Consider the following 20,519-nt stretch of genomic DNA (forward strand, 5'->3'; position numbering starts at 1 on the left):
GGAGTGCCACCGACTATTTCCATTTAAAAGGAGTCCTTTCAGACAGATTAGTTGCCGATCCGCAAAGAGGCTAGCGCGTTAGCTGCTAGCTCACCTCATTCAGCATTATTACATCTAGACAGATATAAGCTAGTTACGTACTGCATGTTGCAGCTGCCGTCGTTTTGTTATTAGCTATTGCAACAGTGTGTGACACCGTGCACAATGTCGACAGCTAACACAACTTACCGCTGCGTATTTCCGTGATGTTTGGTTGAGCTCGTTGTTTGAATATGTACCAACAAAAGATGTGACAGATGTTCCAAACCGGCCTGCGCATGCGCGTAGCCTTTCCCCCCACTGAAAGACCTCCCACCGCAGCTTCAGCATCTTTCCACACGGCACACAGGCAGCTTGTCACGTGACGCCCATTCACATTGTATCCAGTACATGCATCGTAGCTGCTCTCGGCTTCCGACTTCTTCAACATCCAACCAAACATGTTTTTATACAGTCACTACAGGTATAGTTCATCTTGTGTTGTCATAAGATGCCTCATGATGAAATCAAATTTAAAGTATTGCACTTCATTACACAATCAGAACACCAAAATACTCATTTTAAAAATTAAAAGAAAAAAAGGAAAATCATTAAATAATGCTCCCTTTCTCCTAATTTGAGGAATTTAGAGCACAGTAAAGGGTTTCGTCTTATTTAAACATGAATTGACTGTGAAAAAGCTTGAAATTGAAAACTACAAACAAAAAAGATATTATGAAACTGTATAGATGTATGTTTGATTTAAGGTCGCATTTGAGCTACAATCGTATTCAACAGAGGTGCACAGGTTAAGGACCTAAGTGAAGGTCACAGCATGTGCCTGAGGGACCTTTCTTACGTTTCTATTTCACAACCAAGAAGAAAGACATCATCAGTGACATAAATCTTGAGGAGGAGAATAGTGATGCCACTGCACAAGAAGGTGAAAAGACACATGACAGACCTGCAACAGATGCTGTGGAGATAAATACTTCATATATAATTTATGGTGGAAGCAGCACAGTATTTGCAAATGTAAGCAGTGGGAGTGTTTCCCTTCTTTACACCACAGTTGACTCGACTGATATATCTAGTTTGCTAGACCTTGACACATTACATCATGTGAATGCTTTAGGATAGTGGCATTGTAACTTTCCACACAGAACGCATCTCTCTCAGGAACCTCCTTCCATGGTGGTGTTGCAGGAACAGGCCAATCAGAGAGAAAGAGTGAAGAAAATTATTGTTCTTCATCGTGGACAAATTCTGAGAGAATTTATTCAAGTATTTTCTGAGGAAAGTATTATGGAGGATGATGTTTACTTTCAAGTTATTCTCCCTGATGACAAGCTTGAAAAGGCTATGGGTGACGGTGATGTTTTGAGGGATACTGTCAGCATTTTGGAAAGACTTTTATGAGCAGTGCACTATAGGAAATGGCTTCAAACTGCCATACTTACATCATGATTTTGGTAAAGAATGGGAAAGCGTAGGACGAATAATACCATTTGGCTGGCAAAAAGAGAAGTATGCCTTCCTGTAAAACTTGTACCTATTAGATCAGACCTGAAAGGGATTGCAGCAGTCTATGAAGAGCTACAACCAACATCACGAAAGATTATGAGAACAATTACTTCCCCCAGTACCCAGAACGCCAGTATCCCAGTATGTCCCAGTATGTAAGTGCATACCTAGTGACACCCAGCACCTCTCCCTTTTCCTTAGATCAGTGTTGTTCACAGGAAAGGACCTGGATGACAACTACCCAGATTTTCGACATGAAATGAAAGAAAAGTTTTGGAAAGCAACATGTGGGTAATGGACATTGTCTCAGCTACAAAGATGTTATCCAACATGAACTGGACTGCCATCAGAGGTTCAGTTTAAATATCTCTTTAATGACAGTGGTGCTCTACCCTTCATTTTTAACAATCAAATGACCCAAATAATGTGCATCTCTCTCAGAACGTAGTAGATTCACTTGTATTGATATAATTTGTAATAATTTAGTTGTTGCTTTCGGTTGACATTGTAAGAGTAGTACATTTCTGCAGCAATGGTCTGACATCGAAGACAATCTCTGTCACAGTTCAGCTTCCATCTTCTCCTGCCACTCTGTCTCTCACACACTTAATTAGTTCAGTGCACCTGCTTGTCACACCCATCTCATCAGCCTATTCTGTATTCTATGCAGAAGCAGCAGTCGCTCGCCCAATGAGAATATGTAGTGTTTCATGGGGGAAGTTTACTGGGCTCGCCTTCCTTTCTACATTCACACAGAAAGGCACCAGACTACTCTGCCTTACTGTTACGCACCAAAAAGAGGTGCCACTAATCACATGCCACTGATCTCAAAAGACCAAACGGTGCTACTACAAGAACCAAAATAGTATGAATAAAGGATTCACAGTGATTAAGCAGATGATTAAAACAGGGTTGATGTAGATGTCCTGGGGAGCGGCAGGGTGTGTAACTATTGGTGGAAAACACTGCTGGACAAAGCTTGTGTTCATTCAACGCTCCCTGGGTAAATACAGATAATATGAATACACACTGATAAACACACACACACACACACACACACACACACACACACACACACACACACACACACACACACACACACACACACACACACACACACACACACACACACACACGCACAAGCATAGTGTAATGGTAAAGTACAAGGTCAAATGAACTGAAGAGGCAGAAGCACTGTTACTTGCTTTTATGATAAATAGCAACCAAGTGTTTAATGTTGTTTATCACAAGGAAACCATATGATCAGTGTCTAGTACACGCAAAGCAGACAATATTTCACACACTGACTGTGAAAAGTAGTGAAATGTATTGGCTGAACACTTCATAATATGTGACAGTTGAACCTGTCTTCAACAACTTGTGGGGCGTTTACCAGCCCAACATTTGTTCCGATGCTTAGAAATGTAGGCGGTCAGAGAAAGTGTTTATTGTTGTGCACTGTGAGGCAACAGGATGAAGGTTTCCAGGTGGCAGGCAGCCCGTTCTTGTTTTATTCATCTTCATCTAGTCCGAGTCGCTGCTGCAGGAGCTGCTCGAGGACTAAAGCAGGGACAAACATTGTTATGAATTAATAATTGAATGAGAGAACCAGTAACAATCAGTAATAATCAGTTTCAGTAGTGTTTCTTTGGGTGATGAATATATTTTTCGATCTAGGATTTTTTACTAATAAAATGATTAATTCCTGACTTACTTTATGTTTTGTATCTCAGATTGACTTTGTTTGCTGCTTTTGTACTTGTGTTTCCGGTTTGGACCTCACAACCTTAAACCAGAACCAGAAGTGTAGCATGCAGTGGGTTTGTAGAGCTGAAGAGAGCCGTAAAGGGGCGCCTTTCACACACCAGGCATTTGACCCATTGCTATGATACACATATTGATTGCTGTCACTCCATGGTGATCTCTAATTATTCATTGTGTAGATTAATTATTTTGTCAATTTTGTCTGAGAAGTTGTTGAAAAAGGACAAAATAAATCAAATTAAAACCATTTGGGACCAGGACCATTGTCGTCATGGTAAGACTTGACTAAATCTCAATAGAGTGATCATCCATCTTCACAGATCGCTTGAGCTTCAAACCAACTGTACACATCTGGTTCAGAAACAAACTGTGAGCCTAACGGTGACTCAGTACACTCAGGTGACAGGGGGTTCTACTATGTTGTCACTAAACTGGCAACTGAGTGTATTAAGAATCTAAGAATAGGATTTGTGAATAAACTGTTTCCCATTTTTTTCTTTAACTGTAACTAAATAATTGCATGAGTATAATTGGATACTTATTAGTGGACTGTGATACAAGCAGTAGAACAGAGACTCCATAATTTGCACTTGATCAATAAATCAACTGGATCTTACCCCGTGACACTTATTTCCTTTCTTGTGGCAATGGTCATGCATGTGCCCATGATTGTGTTTGTGACCATGCCCGTGATGCCCACGACCACGACCACGACCACGACCATGTCCATGTCCATGATCATGTCCATGATCGTGCCCATGTCCATGTCCATGACCATGACCATGTCCATGATCATGTCCATGTCCATGATCGTGCCCATGTCCATGACCATGACCATGACCATGTCCATGACCATGTCCATGATCGTGCCCATGCCCATGATCGTGCCCATGACCATGTCCATGCCCATGATCGTGCCCATGTCCGTGACCAGGACCAGGACCAGGACCAGGACCAGGACCATGTCCGTGCCCATCATGTCCATAGCTAGGTCCATACCCTCCACAAGGTGGGGCTACAGGACAGTACGCAGGCGGCCCACATGGCTGAGGAGGGCAGGGTTGGGGTGGGGCAGTGTCTGGTGGACATTGAGGATACTGTCCTCCTGGCGTTGGCTGAGGTTGACCGCCAGAGGGATACTGGTTTCCTAGTTACACAAAAGGGGTGGGGCTAATCATTGTTCACATTTAGTTTGTATACACTTGATGGTCAATGCAATAAAGAAAGTTTCATAAAAGGACAGGGATGGCGTTTTAGTGAACGAAAAAAAAAGACAGTGAAGACAAGAGAGGGATTTACCTCTGTTATTCCAGTACATCTCACAATTCCAGATGTAAAGCCTGAAACTGAAATAAGACACTTCAGTACACACAAATCCCCAAATGACATAACTTTTAATGTAAATTCAGATATGAGCATGTGTAAAACCTAAAATGTGACATTGTGTGAAAACAAAGCAATTACAGTCCACTGTGTAAAATGGACTGCACATCACACAGGGATGGTGGAAGGCCCAGGGGAGAACAATACATGTTTTCTGATGGAGACATCCACTGGCGCCGCTGATGGAATTGTTTTTGTGTGTGTTTATTGTACTCTTATGACCTATATCTTTTTTAATATTTGTTTTCAATAGTTGAATAACCTAACTGTCTTTTATTCTAAGCTGGCTGTAAAATAGTATCTTGCTTGCACAGAAACACAGATCTTTTAGTTTATTACTGCCACTCTCAACAAGAGGAAATATTCTGCAAATGCATTAATAGTATGTTTTGGCAAGTTTAAACTGCAGGTATAAGTTGGACCAAACTATTTAGTTTTTGTTTGACCCCACATAGGTTGCCTAGAGGGAGGGATACTGGAGAAATGTGCCCACATGTCAATGGCTACTGTAACTCATGGTGTTTGAGCATGAGTTTCTTCCTAATTAAACAACTGCAAAGCAAACTAAAGTTCCTACAAGCTGGTGAAGTTAAGCAAGCGCTGGTCTAACTAATGGGAACTGCTAAGAATAGCCGGGATCTGGTAATATATGCTGGTAACTGGTGAGTAGATAATAGCTGGTAAGATTAGAGCTGTGTGATCAGTAGTAGCTGTTAGCTAAAACTGGTTTAAGTGTAAATATCAAATATAATTTACATAGGTATGTCATAGGTATGATAAAGACACAATCACAAAATGATGCAATACATTTAACAAAGGAAATGGATGTAAGCAAGATGATCGACACACACACACACACACACACACACACACACACACACACACACACACACACACACACACACACACACACAGAGTTTATGTTATTCCTAGATATCTATTAATGAACTTACCGTGTGCTGGAGTTCAGATCCACAGCTGCAGCATTCAGCTGGCTCGGCCTTTATATGAAGCCACGCCTGAACTAGAAACAGGGCCAATGGGCTGAGCCTAAACTCCCACCAACAAATGTGTGAAAACATTTCGTGACTTGGTTCCTATTGATGACATAACAGTGCATGTGTTTGTGTCACCACAGAGCACCCTGGGTTTCCCCCCAGGATTGTTTCAGTGTTTTACAAACTCCAGCAGAACATTTGAAGGGTCTAAGGGGAGAGTTGTGTGCTGGACAGGTTGTGAGGCACATCTGTGAAATTGAGCTGCATAGATAAAACATACTTAACTGGAAAGATACCGAAATCACAACGGACAACATGCAGGGACTTAAACAAAAGTTAGGGAAATCAAAAGGTTGACCTGAATACAGTGACATGTCTTCAGAATAAGTCTTCAGTCAGAATAAAGAACAAATGAAGCGGTGTGGAGAGCATCTTCTCTGTTTTAACTCTAAACTTTATTCTCTTATAGTGTTTCTGGCACAAAGCCATGCACACGATGAAAACAATCAGTTTTGACAACAGGACCTTTTTTAGTTAATTTGTAATTCTTGGCAAAGGTTTTCAGGTGGTAACTTGTCTTGTTTCTTTTCCGAGCCGGGAATCATCATCTAGTCAGAATCGCTGCTGCTGCTGCTGCTGCTGCTGCTGCAGGAGCTGCTGGAGTACTACAGCAGGGACGGGCATACAAGAAAGACACATGTAATGGTGCTGTTCAGTGGGACTCTCTGTACTAGCCCTGGAAACAATAGCCCTTAAAAAAAATAGGAACATTTTATTGACAAGCTTTCCTTGCCCTTGAGTAACCTGTATAGATAACTACAAATGTGACACACAAATAAATACAGACTCGGGTAATATTAAAAAAGTACTAATCAATATAGAAACCCATTTTACACATGTTTGAACACTTAATGTCAACAAAAAAACCTAAATATCCCATATTCACACAAATGCTAGTCAGGTCAGAAAACACTTTACATATGAACGGACAATTGGAACTGGAGAGAAATGAAAAAATATGGATGAAGACAGCTGGGAAAAGATTTGTTCTAGAGCTGACAGGAGTTTGGGAGGCAGCTTTACAGACCTCTTGGCAAAAAGTCAAATTCTAGAAATGGACAGACTATTGTTCCCATTGGAAGTATCAACCTGAACAACACTTTACCACAGGCCAGTGTTATACACTGCATGTTTTGAAAATAATTACTTCTAATTGGATGAAGCAACATCCTCCCACGGTTGTTCAATGGCTTTAAAAAGTCAAACATGTTTACATGATGGAACACATGACTGCACAGCAACTAAACCTGCATATTAAAGGGTTATTTAAGGAGATGGACATCAGTTATTGACCATCTTAGTTGAGTCTTATTTGTAGGTATATGTATAGGTAGGCGTGTGAGTTCTACATCTGCACAGTGTCATTTCATCTAAATGTGCATGTATGTCAAGTGAAGCCCAATCTCAAGGTGATTCTGTTTTGTAATTGTAATTACACCCTATTAATGGGTGTTGATGGCAATGAATTTCAAAAGAATAAAATACGTGTTTGACTGAATTCTGAACAAAATCCACTTTCTGTTGTAAATTAATTTAATCTTACCCCGTGGCAGTCCTTTCCTTTCTTGTGACACTTGAGATGCTTGTGACCTCCCTTGTGCCTGCGCTTGCACTTCTGTCCATGCCCATGTCCATGCCCATGTCCATGTCCATGTCCATGTCCACCACGGCCTCCATGTCCACCACGGCCTCCTCGATTACAGTGTCCCCCTGTAATTGGTCAAAAATCTATGTTGAGTAAAGTATATAATATACATTCAATACATTTGGAAGAAAGAGGAGAGAATGAACCAAAAGCAACTGTTATTTACCTCGTCCAGACATCTCCCAAAGATCCCCTGCAGGCAATTGAATGTCTCGTCAAATGATAAATAAGAAAACACTTTACAAAAGATTCAAAAGTAATAGCAAATACAACTGGAAGGCCTGTTAAAGGGTATATGACATGTGCAACAATTACAAATGATACCTAAAGCAACACCATATATATATGCATGCATGCATGCAGATATATAAATATATAACTCACTGTGTGCTGGATAGCAGATCTGCAGACACACCTGTTACCTGCTGCTCCTTTTATGTGAAGCTCCGCCCGAAGCTAAAGTCGCCCATCAGGCCAGGGCAGCACCCTCCCTCTTTCATCAGAACACATTGCATTGTGAGGGTACGGTATGTGAGCATCAGTGTATAATCTGTACCATAAGTACATGGAGCTATGAATACTATGTTGTGACCATAATGAGATAACTACAGCTCGGGACGTGTATCACACACAAACACACATCATGTCACATAATGTGCTAGTTTTGAGTTGCTATGCCCTCCGCACAGCTAGTTTGACAACCCTGTTTGTTTGAACATTCTCCTCGTAGCGACGCAGTGTGATGTTATCAGGAGGGAAAACCCCTCTGGAGAGTGATGACAGACGTTTAGTCTGAGCTGTCCGTTCTCTCACACATAAGTCCCTTATTTACAGAAGAGGAATAGGGCCACATGTAAAACATTTTAGTTTAAAGTCAGAATTGTAAGATTTAAGTCACAATTCTGGCAATTCTGAATTTTTAGTTTAAAGTCAGTATTCTGACTTTTCTTCCTTCAATGAAGAGACAGGCAAAGTAACCCAGGGTGAGTAATAGATATATATAAATTAACATTCTGTGGGTTAAGTATTCCTTTGAGGACTTAAGCCTTCAGACTTAAGTCAAGTCTTTAGGGATTAAAGTCTCAGGTTTAGTTGAGTCTTTAAGCAGCCAAGTCTCACATGTCAAGTGTCTCAAGGCAAGTCTTTTAGGAGTCACATCTCAATTATCAGGTTTAGCTTGATGGGGTCAAATCATAGGTCAAGTCTTTAGGGAGTCAAGTCTCAAGTTTAATGTGTTTTTTTTGTTGAGTAGAATTTTAGTCTGAATTGTACAAAAAACAATCAAAGAACTGTTGTTTTTTGACATCGACATGAATATTTGAATACATGTAGATTGTACCTTAAAATCGAATTCAATCCATGCACCCTCCTCTTTCCAAACATCTTTCTCTTTCTTATCAGCATCTGGTCATGCTGAAGACTTGCCAAAGAGTAGATACTGGCTCAACCAGTCACCAAGTCTTGTCTTGTGCCTCTGCAGGGAACCGTCACCTCAGCGATGAAAATAAACAAACTCTTAAAATATTCCTCACGACCACACCTTTAACTCTCAAACAATTAAAAAAATCAGGTGTGCCGGCGATAGCGATAGGGGTCAAAGGGCAAAGATCTGGAGCGAGTTTGTTCTCCACTGAATACATCAGGGTATAATGAATGACCAAGGAAGCAGACACTGTGACTGAGTGCTGGCAGTGAGAATGAAAGGTTACACGTTTTGAAACCCCGCTGCTACTTCCACTCTCCCATCTGCTGGACTGTTCCCTCGACAATAGGAGAACAAATAGCAATGCAGCAGGAGGTGGTGCAAGGCTGCTCGGACAACTTCCTCCTTCTGCATTACGGTCCACACATCATGGGACACAGAAGTTCATATATTGGATGTTCAAAAGAAGTCAACATGGTCTCCTCTGCGAAGGCCTCGTTTGTGTGGCTGCATTTTGAGTTTTGCACAAAAACTATTGTCTTATCAATACAACAATTCAGGATTGATCAGGAACATTTATTGTGAGTTTATTTACAATTTTTAACAGGACATTTCCAAACAGTACGTGCTCTGAGTTTGATACTTAGCTGAGCACAAACCAATGTGAAGCAATATAGGTACAAAGCCAAGCACAAGATAATACCATAGAAACATAATTGATCCTAATTGCAAATGGCAGGGATATAAGGTAACATGAATGTTTTAATTCAATATTTTATATAGCCCAACATCACAAATACAAATTTGCCTCGGAGGGCTTTACAATCTGTACACATAACATCCCTGTCCGGGACCTCACACCGGATCAGGAAAAAGTCCCCCAAATAAAGATAGTAAAAACCATTTCACAGGGATAAAAAGGGAAGAAACCTTAGGGAGAGCAACAGAGGAGGATTCCTCTCCCCGGATGGACAGAAGCAATCATTCATTTAACAAACTTGGTAAACCAGAGCACATGAACTGGGTGCCTTGGACAGCAGCATGTTATTGTGAAATGCTTTGAGGGAGTAGCTCTGATGGATGAGCCGTCCTGGAACGTCAACATAGAAAGTAATTCAAAGAATGAAGGGCAGGTCTTTATCTGATGGATTCAAGTCTGAAGACGCAGCTGAAGTGTTAACAAATCCAAACGATTGACGTAGGCTGACTGCATTTCAACGTTCATTACTCTCATAGGACAGTTTATGTGTCACCCACAAAAAAGATGCACGTCCCAAAGATGAACTGAACGTGGCTGTTTTCTCATGCTAGCACATCGTCCGATGAATCCTTTACACGTCTTCACAGCTTGACCTTCCCAGCCAATGGACTGCCGGGGTAAAGAGTTGAGAAGCGACCAAGCGTCCAGACTGTGAAGACATTTCTGTAGGAGGTGTAGCTGATCGCACAGCTCTTGTTGAACACACCCGCAATATTCTCCTGGAGGGAATGACAGATCAAAGCTCACATTGTATTTTAAATCATCACTGGATTCATTTCTTATTAGTTATATCTGTGGCGTAAGCTAAGATTAATTTGAGAATAGGACATGTAATTAATGAGATTGATGGACTCACCTGTGGCCAGTCTCCGTTGGGCAGCTGGTTGTCAATCAGCAGCTTCACTCCTCTCTCTATAGCCCGCCTGTCAGGATGCCTGGTTACACACACAAGAGGTTTCAATTTCATGAATTTGGTTTGGATTCAGTTCAGTTCAATTCGATCCAATTTACGGTCAACAAGTTTCTTCCGTAGCCAGGTGAATAAACTGGCAAAGGCAAATACATAAATAATATAAATACACGACACGCAACTAATATCAACAGTAGAGCTTTACTCTGGCCTGGATCAACACAAAGCCAATGCTAATTTGCCAAACCCGATCCCATTATACCCAGTCTCATTGTGATCCAGCGTAAACACCAAGCCTCCGAGTTGAGCCCTGCTTTACCTGACAGCCATGAGGCCTAACAAAGCCCAGCAGGTGTTGTGGATCTGAGCGCTGCTGCTCTGGACGTAGCGCCGCTGCTCGCAAGACTCAAAGTCCTCCCCCCAGCCTCCGTCCGGCATCTGCCGGTCCAGCAGGAACTGGCAGGCTCTCTGCACCTCAACGCACGCATCCCTGGAAACAAACAGAGGCACAGCCGTGTATTAAAGTATGGAGTTCATGGATGTCCTGTGTGGCTCTGCAGGTTAAAGGGGAACCAGGTCCATTTACAGAATTCATACATTATGTTATTCCTGTGGTCTGAGAAAGTCCTAAAATATGAGTAAAGATGAACAACGGTCTCCAAAAGAGTTAAAACTCTAATTTGTGATGTCATAACGTATAAAGCGTCGAACTGCTCCATAGACAATGAATTGGGAAAGATATTGATGACATTGAGAGTATATAAGTAACGCTACTTCTTCTGTTTCACAACTGGAACACTCCAATAGCATAAAGCTCATTTGGGTATAACAATATTCTGGGGCTCCACAGAATAGTCTTCCATTCATTGTCTATGGAGCAGCTTCAGACTTAATACTTGATGACATCACAAGTGTAAGACTCTGGTTTCTGGCTGTAAGAGAGAGTAGCTCATATTATAGCTCAATAACATATTGGAATTGTTCATTTAGGTGGCGTTCCCCTTTGAGCTGCACACTGTTGCTGTGGGTCAAAAACGATGTTCATGGTTCAGTTTGGAACACTTACCCATCCTTGTACACGTGACCCATACAAGCGAAGGCTTCAAGGCCGAACCATATTCCATACGTGAAGCACACGCCCCAAGACCTGAGCACAAGAGCATTATTTTATATGAATCACGACCTGTCCACTAGGTAGGATATCAGGTTGTGAAATAGTGCGGTCTCACCCTTCCCAGGATCCGTCAGGCCTCTGCACCTTCCTGCAGTACTCCAGTCCTTCTCTTAGAGTGGACCTGAAAAAGAAATGAACAAACGCATAAACAGAAAACCTCTGACTCGTTGTTTTTAAAACTCAGAGAACTGAGAAATGATTTAGGTTTTAATGCTGAGTTTTAAGTTATTTTATTGAGGTTTATGTAATTTTCATTCATTCCACCAGATTAGTCAGGCGTTTCTGTGCCATTCAGTACTTCAAACTAATAAACTGTATGTGTGTAGAATACCTTATCTCCTCAGCACGGTGTTCAGGGTCTGCCTTCTGGAAGTGTTTCAGAGCCTGCATCACTGCTGAGGTACATTCCACATAGGTATAATCTATCATGATGTCACCTGTGTGTGAGTGAGTGAGTGAGTGAGTGAGAGAGCGGGTTACTAATAAACATCACATTTCACAACACATACTGCATCCTCTTTTTAAATATGGAAACATGGCAATGATTTTGACCTTTTGATATTGCAACATATTCAGAGCGTAATGGAAAAAGTTTTCCAGCCTTTGAATGCTGCGAAAGGAAACCGAAATGTCAAGTTTATATTTGTCTATTTCTTAGTTTCTCTTTTCACGTCTGCATAACACAGGTAGCGGGAGCAATTTGATTCAATTAAATTGTATAGCCCAATATCACACATTTTCCTCAGAGAGCTTCAGAATCTGAATATAATATAATATACAATCTGACATCCTCTGTTCTTGGACCCCCGTATTGGATAAGGACCACCCCTCCCCTCCAATAATATATATATATATATATATATATATATATATATATATATATATATATATATATATATATAAATAAAAATGGGGAAATTCATCATCAATTATGTTGTAAATATCGCATAAACTTTTCTGGGATTCTCAGAAATCCATTCAGTGACCTTTATGTCATGCCTTTTTGATACTCATCATTATATCTAATGATGGTAATTAATCAAATTATATCTCTATCTCCACAATGTTGTATAATCACATACAGTATTGAAGAGCAATGCATACTGACAGTAACAAACCTACCAAACACCTCAGACGGGTTGAGCAGCTCCAGGAGTCTCCCTCCTCTCTTAGTTTCATATGTAGCAAATCCACAGTCAGAATTTCTCATGCTCAGCAACTACAAGAGAAGAATGACATTTGGTGAAGGAGCTTGGATAATGAAAGACTTCACATGTGTACAAGAAGGACTGTGGACTGTTTGGATTGCAGTCTGATAGTAAACAAACGTGATATGACATATTACTGAATGAGCATTAAAGGTGCTGGTATGTGGACTTTGTTACTTTTGGACAGTCAGGCTGGATGATTAGCTCGGTTTCCAGTCTTTGTGCTCAACTTACTTACTTCTTCAGAAAGCGCATATGCATTCTTTCCAAATATGGAACTATTAATTTAACCCAGTTTCATCCAAATATGCATTGGCACATTTCTGTGCTTACACTACCAAAAAGACCTAAACTCATGAGAGCATGAATCTTCATAAAAGGTAAACTTCTCCTCCAGTATTCACTGCAGACCCACCACATTGACGGCATCATACAGGCGCTCTGAGGGGACAGGCTGGCCGATTGAGGGACAAAGCTCCTGCAGCAGCATCACGGACTTCAGGCCCTCTGCTGTGCAGTCAGCCACGATCCACCCACAGTCACGGGTGCTGAAGGGGAAGCCTCCCTGACAAAAAGAAATGCAGGGGTTTAAAAATAAAAAAAATAATACAAATAGAAACTGCATGCGCAAACACACATGGCAACAGGCGAAGAAAAGAAGTTTTTTCCGAGGTCATTTTTGCCTTCCATGTCAAAGGCATTTGAGTATTTTCTTTTTCCCCAATAATGTGAAGAGTGTTAAAAAGAGGATTCTTGTGTGGTATTAGTTTTACCTTGTTCATCTGCCTGTAGTACTTCTGGTACTCAGGAGGATTTTCAGGTATCTGTTAAAGTGGGAAAACTAGTCAGGCATAAGAAAGCAGTTCATATTTCCCGGTCTTGATCGTTCGCACACCTGGATGTTTTTGGCAAATTAATCACTGCGCGGAAGGAAGAGTGCATCTACTCATGACGAGAAGACTATATATATAGCTCAGTGGTTCCAGGTGAGCTAACAGTGTTGTTTAGCTACCAGCTCCTCCTCTATGAGTGGATGCATACTTCCTTCTGGCCCGTGGATTATCTTGAGTAACCGGGTCGTGATCTCTGGAAAGAGACATTGCTATTGATGTTCTATTTCATCCTTACTGTAAGTTGTTACTTACAGTAAGGATTCATAGAACCGTAGTTACCTTCATAACTTTCGTTTTCAAATGTTTTCATATTTATTCATATACTTTGAGCACTGCAATCAGAGTGCCATCTAGTTTCTTTATATTCCACAAAGGTAAGAGTAAAATATCTATGATCATACAGGTAAAATATTCAGATGTACGTTTTATTCCTGCTCGATACTGAAGACCGTGTAATTGAGATGTTGGTACCTGTGTGATGGTGAGGAACTGATGGGCATCTCGGAGGCACTCGGCTAGTCTGGGGTTATCTTGGGCTCCTGCCTGAAAGACCCCAACAAACAACTCATTGTAATCAGTTACCGCTATGTGATACGTCTCAACCAGGATTTTAGGCCGACCTCAGTGCTCAAACTGCTTTTCTCAAAGTGACCAATGACTCTAAGAGCATATAGTGACAATGGGGACATTTACATCTTAGTAATATCAGATTTGAGGGCTGTGTTTGGTAACATAAACATAAAGCTAATACAACATGCATCACCCAGAGACCTAACAAGAAAGAACATTTGTTATCACAATACACCTGTTCTTAGATAGATTTGTTTTATATATGCCTGCTTGCTCGCTTGCATTGATAAAACTGAAAACATGATGTTTGCGTTACCTCAAGGAAAGCCTGTACAGCAAAACAAGTGTCCCAGAGCTGAGACCCATTGGTCCCCTGTGCACAAGAAAAACAAGTTAGTTAAATAATCTCACAGCAGGACAAAATACAAAGTGTGGAACCAGCAAATAGGCTAAAACAATGTAATTGGAAGGTGAAAATTTAAACTACTTTTAAAGGCGGTTTTAAGTCTCTGTTCATCCTTTTTTCACCACTTATCTGCACCATAACCAGTTCATTTCATTGCAAAAAGCAGCGTTTCCTTTTGGATATCTCAGCTCCTTGGTCGCTTCTAAAAAGTGAACCTTTAGGGTGAGAAACCCTTATAAACTATAGTGATGCAGCATGAAAACCACGACTACATCTGCATCTGTGCACCGTCACACCCAACATACAAAAGGGGCGGAGAACAAATTCTCACCTGCATTTTCATGCCATCTAATCCCAACCTGGAACACAGAGAACTTACTGTTAGTCTTTCTTTGGTTCAGGTTCTATTGCATCCGAATGTTCAAAGTTCACACATTATATATCGAAATACATGGAATATAACACCTTATTCTGATCAGTGATGGAACAGAAGTTTGTTTTGTTAACAAGTTGTTAGAAAGCGTCTGACTGACCAGAGGTAGTCTGGGATCCTGGACACATGCTCCTGAAAGACTGGAGAGGAGGGACCATCCACATACCAGCGAACCAGCATGTTGATAGTCTTTGAGATCTGAGGAGAAAGGCCAATACTTCATGTTCTAACCCTCCATTTATTTAATCTGTGTTCTTTGTTTTCGATATGTGTATTTTTTGTATCTGCATATACAGTACCGGTCCAATGCTGATGCATTTAGTGAAGCGATCGTCAGCCTGGATGTGTTCATACAGTTCTTTGACAGCCTTTCCTCTCAGTGTGGCGCTGTGGTGGGCTTCGTACACATTCAACACCACTGCAGGGCGGCGGGAACAGAGTCGCAAGGTTAGGGGAGTTTAGGGAAATTCCAATGAAAAGTACTTCTTTCTTTATCATTGCCAAAATCCTCCGGTTGCCAGGGCTACGCCTCCTGTTTTTCCTCTGTTTTATGTCTCGAGTGCTTTGCCATGTGCAAGACATTTGTGCCTTATCGCCTTCATGGTCACAAGTATTGAATCTCATCTCCAACGTTGATGTAATTGCACCAAGACTTTTTTTTGTGATTGGTCAAACGCGCTGCCTGTTTTACAGCAACATGTTTCTGTAGGAGGGGATTCATCGTCATGGTGCCATGTGTTGAGCATACTTACTGTAGGCGACGGTGAGCAGTGTGCTGTGAGGTGTGTACATGTCACCGGCTGCCACATTGTTCCTCTGAGCGGGCCAGTTAATGGTGGCATAGTCCTGGACATACAGCTCCTAGGAAACAAAGAGCAAGACAACATTTGGTTTACACGTGGTGTGTGTGTGTGTGTGTGTGTGTGTGTGTGTGTGTGTGTGTGTGTGTGTGTGTGTGTGTGTGTGTGTGTGTGTGTGTGTGTGTGTGTGTTTATCTTCTATCCAAAGAAAATCCAATGTCAGTGCAAGACTGTCAAAATAAAAGAGAAACTGCATTGGGTTGCTTCCTCTGTAGTTTAAAGGTGTATAATTAGTATAATTCTACCACTTGTCCTCCTACACATAATGATAATAATGCTGATACAATTAGTTGACAATTTTATTAATGAATAACTTAATCACCAGGAAGTTACTTTGCAACCACTTTGCTAATTGATTAAATATTAAAGTCACTTATAGAGCAAACATGTTAAACATATGCTGGTTTGTCTAAATTGTAAATCAAACATCTTTGGGTATTGGGCTAGATTCTCACCTAATTCTATCAGAACATATTAGCTACATTTAGCTTTGGGAGCAAACAATTAAATACAGCCAGGAATGCAAAGCAGACCAAAGCCTCTCCTCTGACGCGCCCTTGTGGGATGAGATGGTTTCAGCACCTGTCTGAGGCTGAGGACCAGCGAGTCTTCCTCTGCGGCCAGTCTGACGGCGTAACAGTAGCTCATGGGGAGGTAAACCTGGCGGCAGTGACACCACAGGGTAGAGGGGTGGGCTGGCATCCAAGTGGGAAACAGCCTGGAACAGATACAATTTGTTGTATGCATTATCCCTGAATTAAACTCAACTTTCAAGGAAGACATTTTTATGTTTTTCATTTAAAAAAATGTGTATTGTAAGTTGTAAACATGTCGAAACACATATTTAATATTTCACGAGTGTTTTTTTGGTGTTATTTTGTGTCACTCCTGATATCTTGACTTTATATAATAGATGTAAAAAGAGAACTGGATACAGTGTTGGAGGCAGCGCCCCAAATATTTCTATAAAGGTTGCTCAGTGGTGCATGCAGTTAAAGTTCTTAGTTAGCATGAGCCTCCATAGCTGAGCAAACAAACCCGAAAGACATTTTATTGACAGAAAAACGATAAGATAACTACATGATAACTTAAAGTCACAATGACAGAAGACTTTTTTTGCACTGCAGCAACATAATTGTATCTCCACCTACCTCAGCTGAAATCCTGAAGTTGTTCAGTGTCCTTAAAGCAGGACTGATGGATAGAAGAGGACATGATGGGATGTTACAACTCACCACATCTCTGGTAGCAGTGTGTTCATTCCCTCCCAACTGTAGACATTTAAGATGGCCAACCAGAATTTTCCCCATGAGGGAATCCCCACAGCGCCTCCTGTACAAAACAGTAAAGACAGATTATCAGTAATTTGTGCTAACTGTAATTATGTATGTGTGTGGCATATAATAACAAAACAATGGAACAACAACAACTGACGTTGCATTTTAGGGACCATTTCTACCTATTTGTTCCCACCTTTGCTGTGCAAGTTGTTCCTGGCTCGAACCATATCTGGATCATCAGGCTCTAATCCCAGGATCCGTAATGAAATGTAACTCAGCGCCGTGCCGAAGACGGTCGACTTGTCTTCAACATGTCTGAAGAAACACAACAGACATCAACGATGCTGCCAAAAGCATTTAGACAGACACTTCTCGTAATGACGACACTAGTCTTCCTGTACCGGTTCAATAACACATATCTATAGATGCTTGTATCATAATGTTACATTTCTCTATAAACACTGACCCTGTAATTTTGGAATAAGATGACACATTTGATTTTGGAGGTCACCTTTGCTGAAACGATACTCAGCAAAGCGTAACCCTTTGCCTGTTCCATGACAGGAAATCATCTTCTAGCAGAAGCACATTAGTGATGTGACCTGTGTGGACCTTATAAGACAAATCACGTGTTCAGTGGACTTACAGACCCCAGCCTCCATCTGGCAGCTGCACGGAGCGCAGGTACCTCACCATCTCTTTCTTCCAGGCTTCGGCCAGGGGGATCTTAGCCACATGGCATGTGATCAGGAGACCTGAAACACACAAATGGATGCAAATACAGTGGCAGACACACATGCAGACGCATGCAAAAAAACATGTCATGAAATCCTGAATATTTTCATCATCATCTGTCATGTGAGGACGCCCTGAGAGGCAAACGAGAACAAAAACATTCTGGCGATCCCTTTTCTAAGTCTGATCTCAACTGTTTTCTCTCCTGAGTTAATGACTTTTTTGAAAAAAAGTTGTGTAGAAGAATTATTTTATTTAAGTGCTTGTTGTTGTAATACATATTTTGGCCACAATAGGCTGAAATGCACCACTACCGCATGTTCTACACAGGAGTAAAATGATTCATGTTTTCCTCATGCACTATAAACAGAAGGTACATCTGGTGTGCTGGTAGTAATGTAACATCACTGTCATGTATATTTCTTATAGCTAGAAATGCATTTAGGTCAGCACTAATCTGCCGTTAGGGGAAACATGGATGCTTTTTTATCCTATTTGGAACATGGGGTAGTGGTGCACTTATGCCTCTTGTGGATGAAATGAGTATTACAACAACAAACACTTTCTGAAGTTTTTTTCCACAAATAAAAGTATCTTATCCTAACTAAAAGAAAAGATGCTGATACAAAGGCAGATTGTTTTGTAAAAATGTTTAGGATATCTTGTTGAGTAGGTGCACAACATAACTGTGGATGTGATATGTAAGGGTTAAAAATGCATTTAAATCAAATGTATCCTTATTCTAAAGGACAAAAAAAAATAGCTGCTGCAGATTCAAGTCAAATATAAGAAAATAGAGGAGGAGGATTTGTCTACCTGGGAGCAGGAAGAGAGGTCCGCCGTAGTCCCCGGCCCAGTGACCGTCCTCGGCCTGGAGCTGGCTGTAGAAGTGCATGCCTTTCAGAGCTGCTTCTACAGCCGTGTGGGCCGCTTCGGAGCCAGACACAAACATACTCTGTGGAGAGAATGGCGGCTAGAAATGAACACCAGATACATGTCATACAATTGATTACCATTAACAGAAACAGCTGTACGTTTATATCTATAGGTGTACATTAGAAGTCTGTTATTTCCTAACATGATAATGTAGGACATCTCTAGTTCTATATCTGAAATCATTCACGCATGTTATTCTCACTGTACTACCATGGTTTATTGTGTCTGTTTTATACTGTTGTTCAGTTGATGCACAGAGTCCACTGGAATCAGTGCAACGTAAAATGTGGGGAATAAGCAATAATCATCACCAAGCATTTATTTAAAACAATAAAAGGATTCAGAGCCTACCGTGTCCAAGCCGAGTGAATGGGCTTCCAGCATGGTCTGCTCTCGGCCAGGCGGCTCCTGGTCTTCCACATAGCTCCAGGTCTGCCTGCCCTCCACGTTACTCAGCCTCCAGCGGCTCAGGTCTGTGGCGGCCTCGGTCTTGTACGGCCCCCCTCGCCTCCGCAGGTGCCTATGAGAACAGCAAGTATTTTAATGTTACACATTTTGACTATTTAGTACTGGATTATTGTATATTTTGTAATATATGCAAGCTACTATAAAGTCTCACCAAAAATAAATACTTACTCAGCTGGTGAAGAGTGAAACCAGTAATTCAGTTGATAAGGTAATTTTATTTTTTGTCTGTTTGTCTGCATTATTGGAAGTAGGACCATTTTAATAGTCAAACCTAGTACTAGATTTTATTTTTGTATTCAGTATGTACATTTAATATACTTCTTTACCGTTTTTATTACTGTTTACTTACATTTACTTATAATAACAGATGCATGACCAAGTAAGCAGCTATAATGTTGGACCTGGTTGGGCTGCTTCAACTATAACAATTAATATTATACTTTATCATATAACAGGGGTTTGTGTGTTGAATTGCCAAAGTAACAGACCTATTTTTTAATAACAATATTTCCCTTTGAAATAGACTGAAGAGAAATAAAGTTAAATGATACTACTTTCCACCATAGCGTTTATTATATTTTACTACTGGCTGAGAAAAACACATTTGTACGAGTGTTTGTCCACTCTGGTGGCATTTTCTACACGACAGAGTGACGTAATAGCATCAAATAAAACCATTTTGTTGCAAGTTGTCCAACAAAGCTTTCCCACCTGAAAGGTCGAGTCTGCTCCTTGGTACCATGGCCGAACTAACTGAACAGTTGTATTTCTTTAAGCACATTAAACTAACTTTGTAGGGGTCCATTTTGATAGACATTTGTTTCCCACCTGACACAATGTTCAAACTCCCTAAAATGTCAAAATCACAGCGATACAATATTCGACACAACTGTTGCGACTAGTTAGTTACAGTTTACGTTAGTTTAAATAGCTTGTGTACAAATAAACGTGATTAGAAGACCTCCCACCGTCATTATTTCTGGTGATAAACACTGAAACCAAGTAGTTGTTGACATTATCCATGAAATTAAAACACAAACTTACGTTCCCTCAGTCATATTTGCGTTTGAC

At 40.9% G+C, this 20,519-nt stretch overlaps 2 protein-coding genes and 1 long non-coding RNA gene across 3 annotated transcripts; all 3 read right to left on the reverse strand.

Annotated features, from left to right (window-relative positions):
• Window positions 1-2,784: 2,784 nt before the first annotated feature.
• LOC306747559 (uncharacterized protein) lies at window positions 2,785-4,421 on the reverse strand. The gene is made up of 2 exons (XM_079230616.1): window positions 3,924-4,421; window positions 2,785-3,102 (listed from the first exon to the last, which is right to left on the reverse strand). Exons 1-2 carry the CDS (start codon window positions 4,301-4,303, stop codon window positions 3,063-3,065), a joined length of 420 nt encoding a protein of 139 aa, XP_079086742.1. The 5' UTR covers window positions 4,304-4,421; the 3' UTR covers window positions 2,785-3,062.
• A 1,791-nt stretch (window positions 4,422-6,212) lies between these two features.
• LOC306747346 lies at window positions 6,213-7,585 on the reverse strand. The gene is made up of 3 exons (XR_013771144.1): window positions 7,559-7,585; window positions 7,291-7,457; window positions 6,213-6,352 (listed from the first exon to the last, which is right to left on the reverse strand). It is a non-coding gene; the product is annotated as an uncharacterized lncRNA (long non-coding RNA).
• Window positions 7,586-10,156: 2,571 nt separating this feature from the next.
• On the reverse strand, window positions 10,157-20,506 carry lss (lanosterol synthase (2,3-oxidosqualene-lanosterol cyclase); the record flags this gene model as incomplete). The annotated part of the gene is made up of 22 exons (XM_079231047.1): window positions 10,157-10,294; window positions 10,432-10,510; window positions 10,805-10,975; window positions 11,552-11,632; window positions 11,715-11,780; window positions 11,991-12,096; window positions 12,782-12,878; window positions 13,283-13,432; window positions 13,641-13,691; window positions 14,232-14,303; window positions 14,647-14,703; window positions 15,068-15,095; window positions 15,270-15,367; window positions 15,469-15,587; window positions 15,922-16,030; window positions 16,612-16,747; window positions 17,265-17,361; window positions 17,503-17,624; window positions 17,956-18,064; window positions 18,861-18,999; window positions 19,332-19,500; window positions 20,493-20,506. The coding sequence occupies 22 exons, from the start codon at window positions 20,504-20,506 to the stop codon at window positions 10,157-10,159; spliced, it is 2,208 nt and encodes a 735-aa protein (XP_079087173.1).
• Window positions 20,507-20,519: the final 13 nt, after the last annotated feature.

Source organism: Taurulus bubalis (assembly GCF_910589615.1).
Source record: "Taurulus bubalis genome assembly, chromosome: 15".
Classification (NCBI taxonomy): domain Eukaryota; kingdom Metazoa; phylum Chordata; class Actinopteri; order Perciformes; family Cottidae; genus Taurulus; species Taurulus bubalis.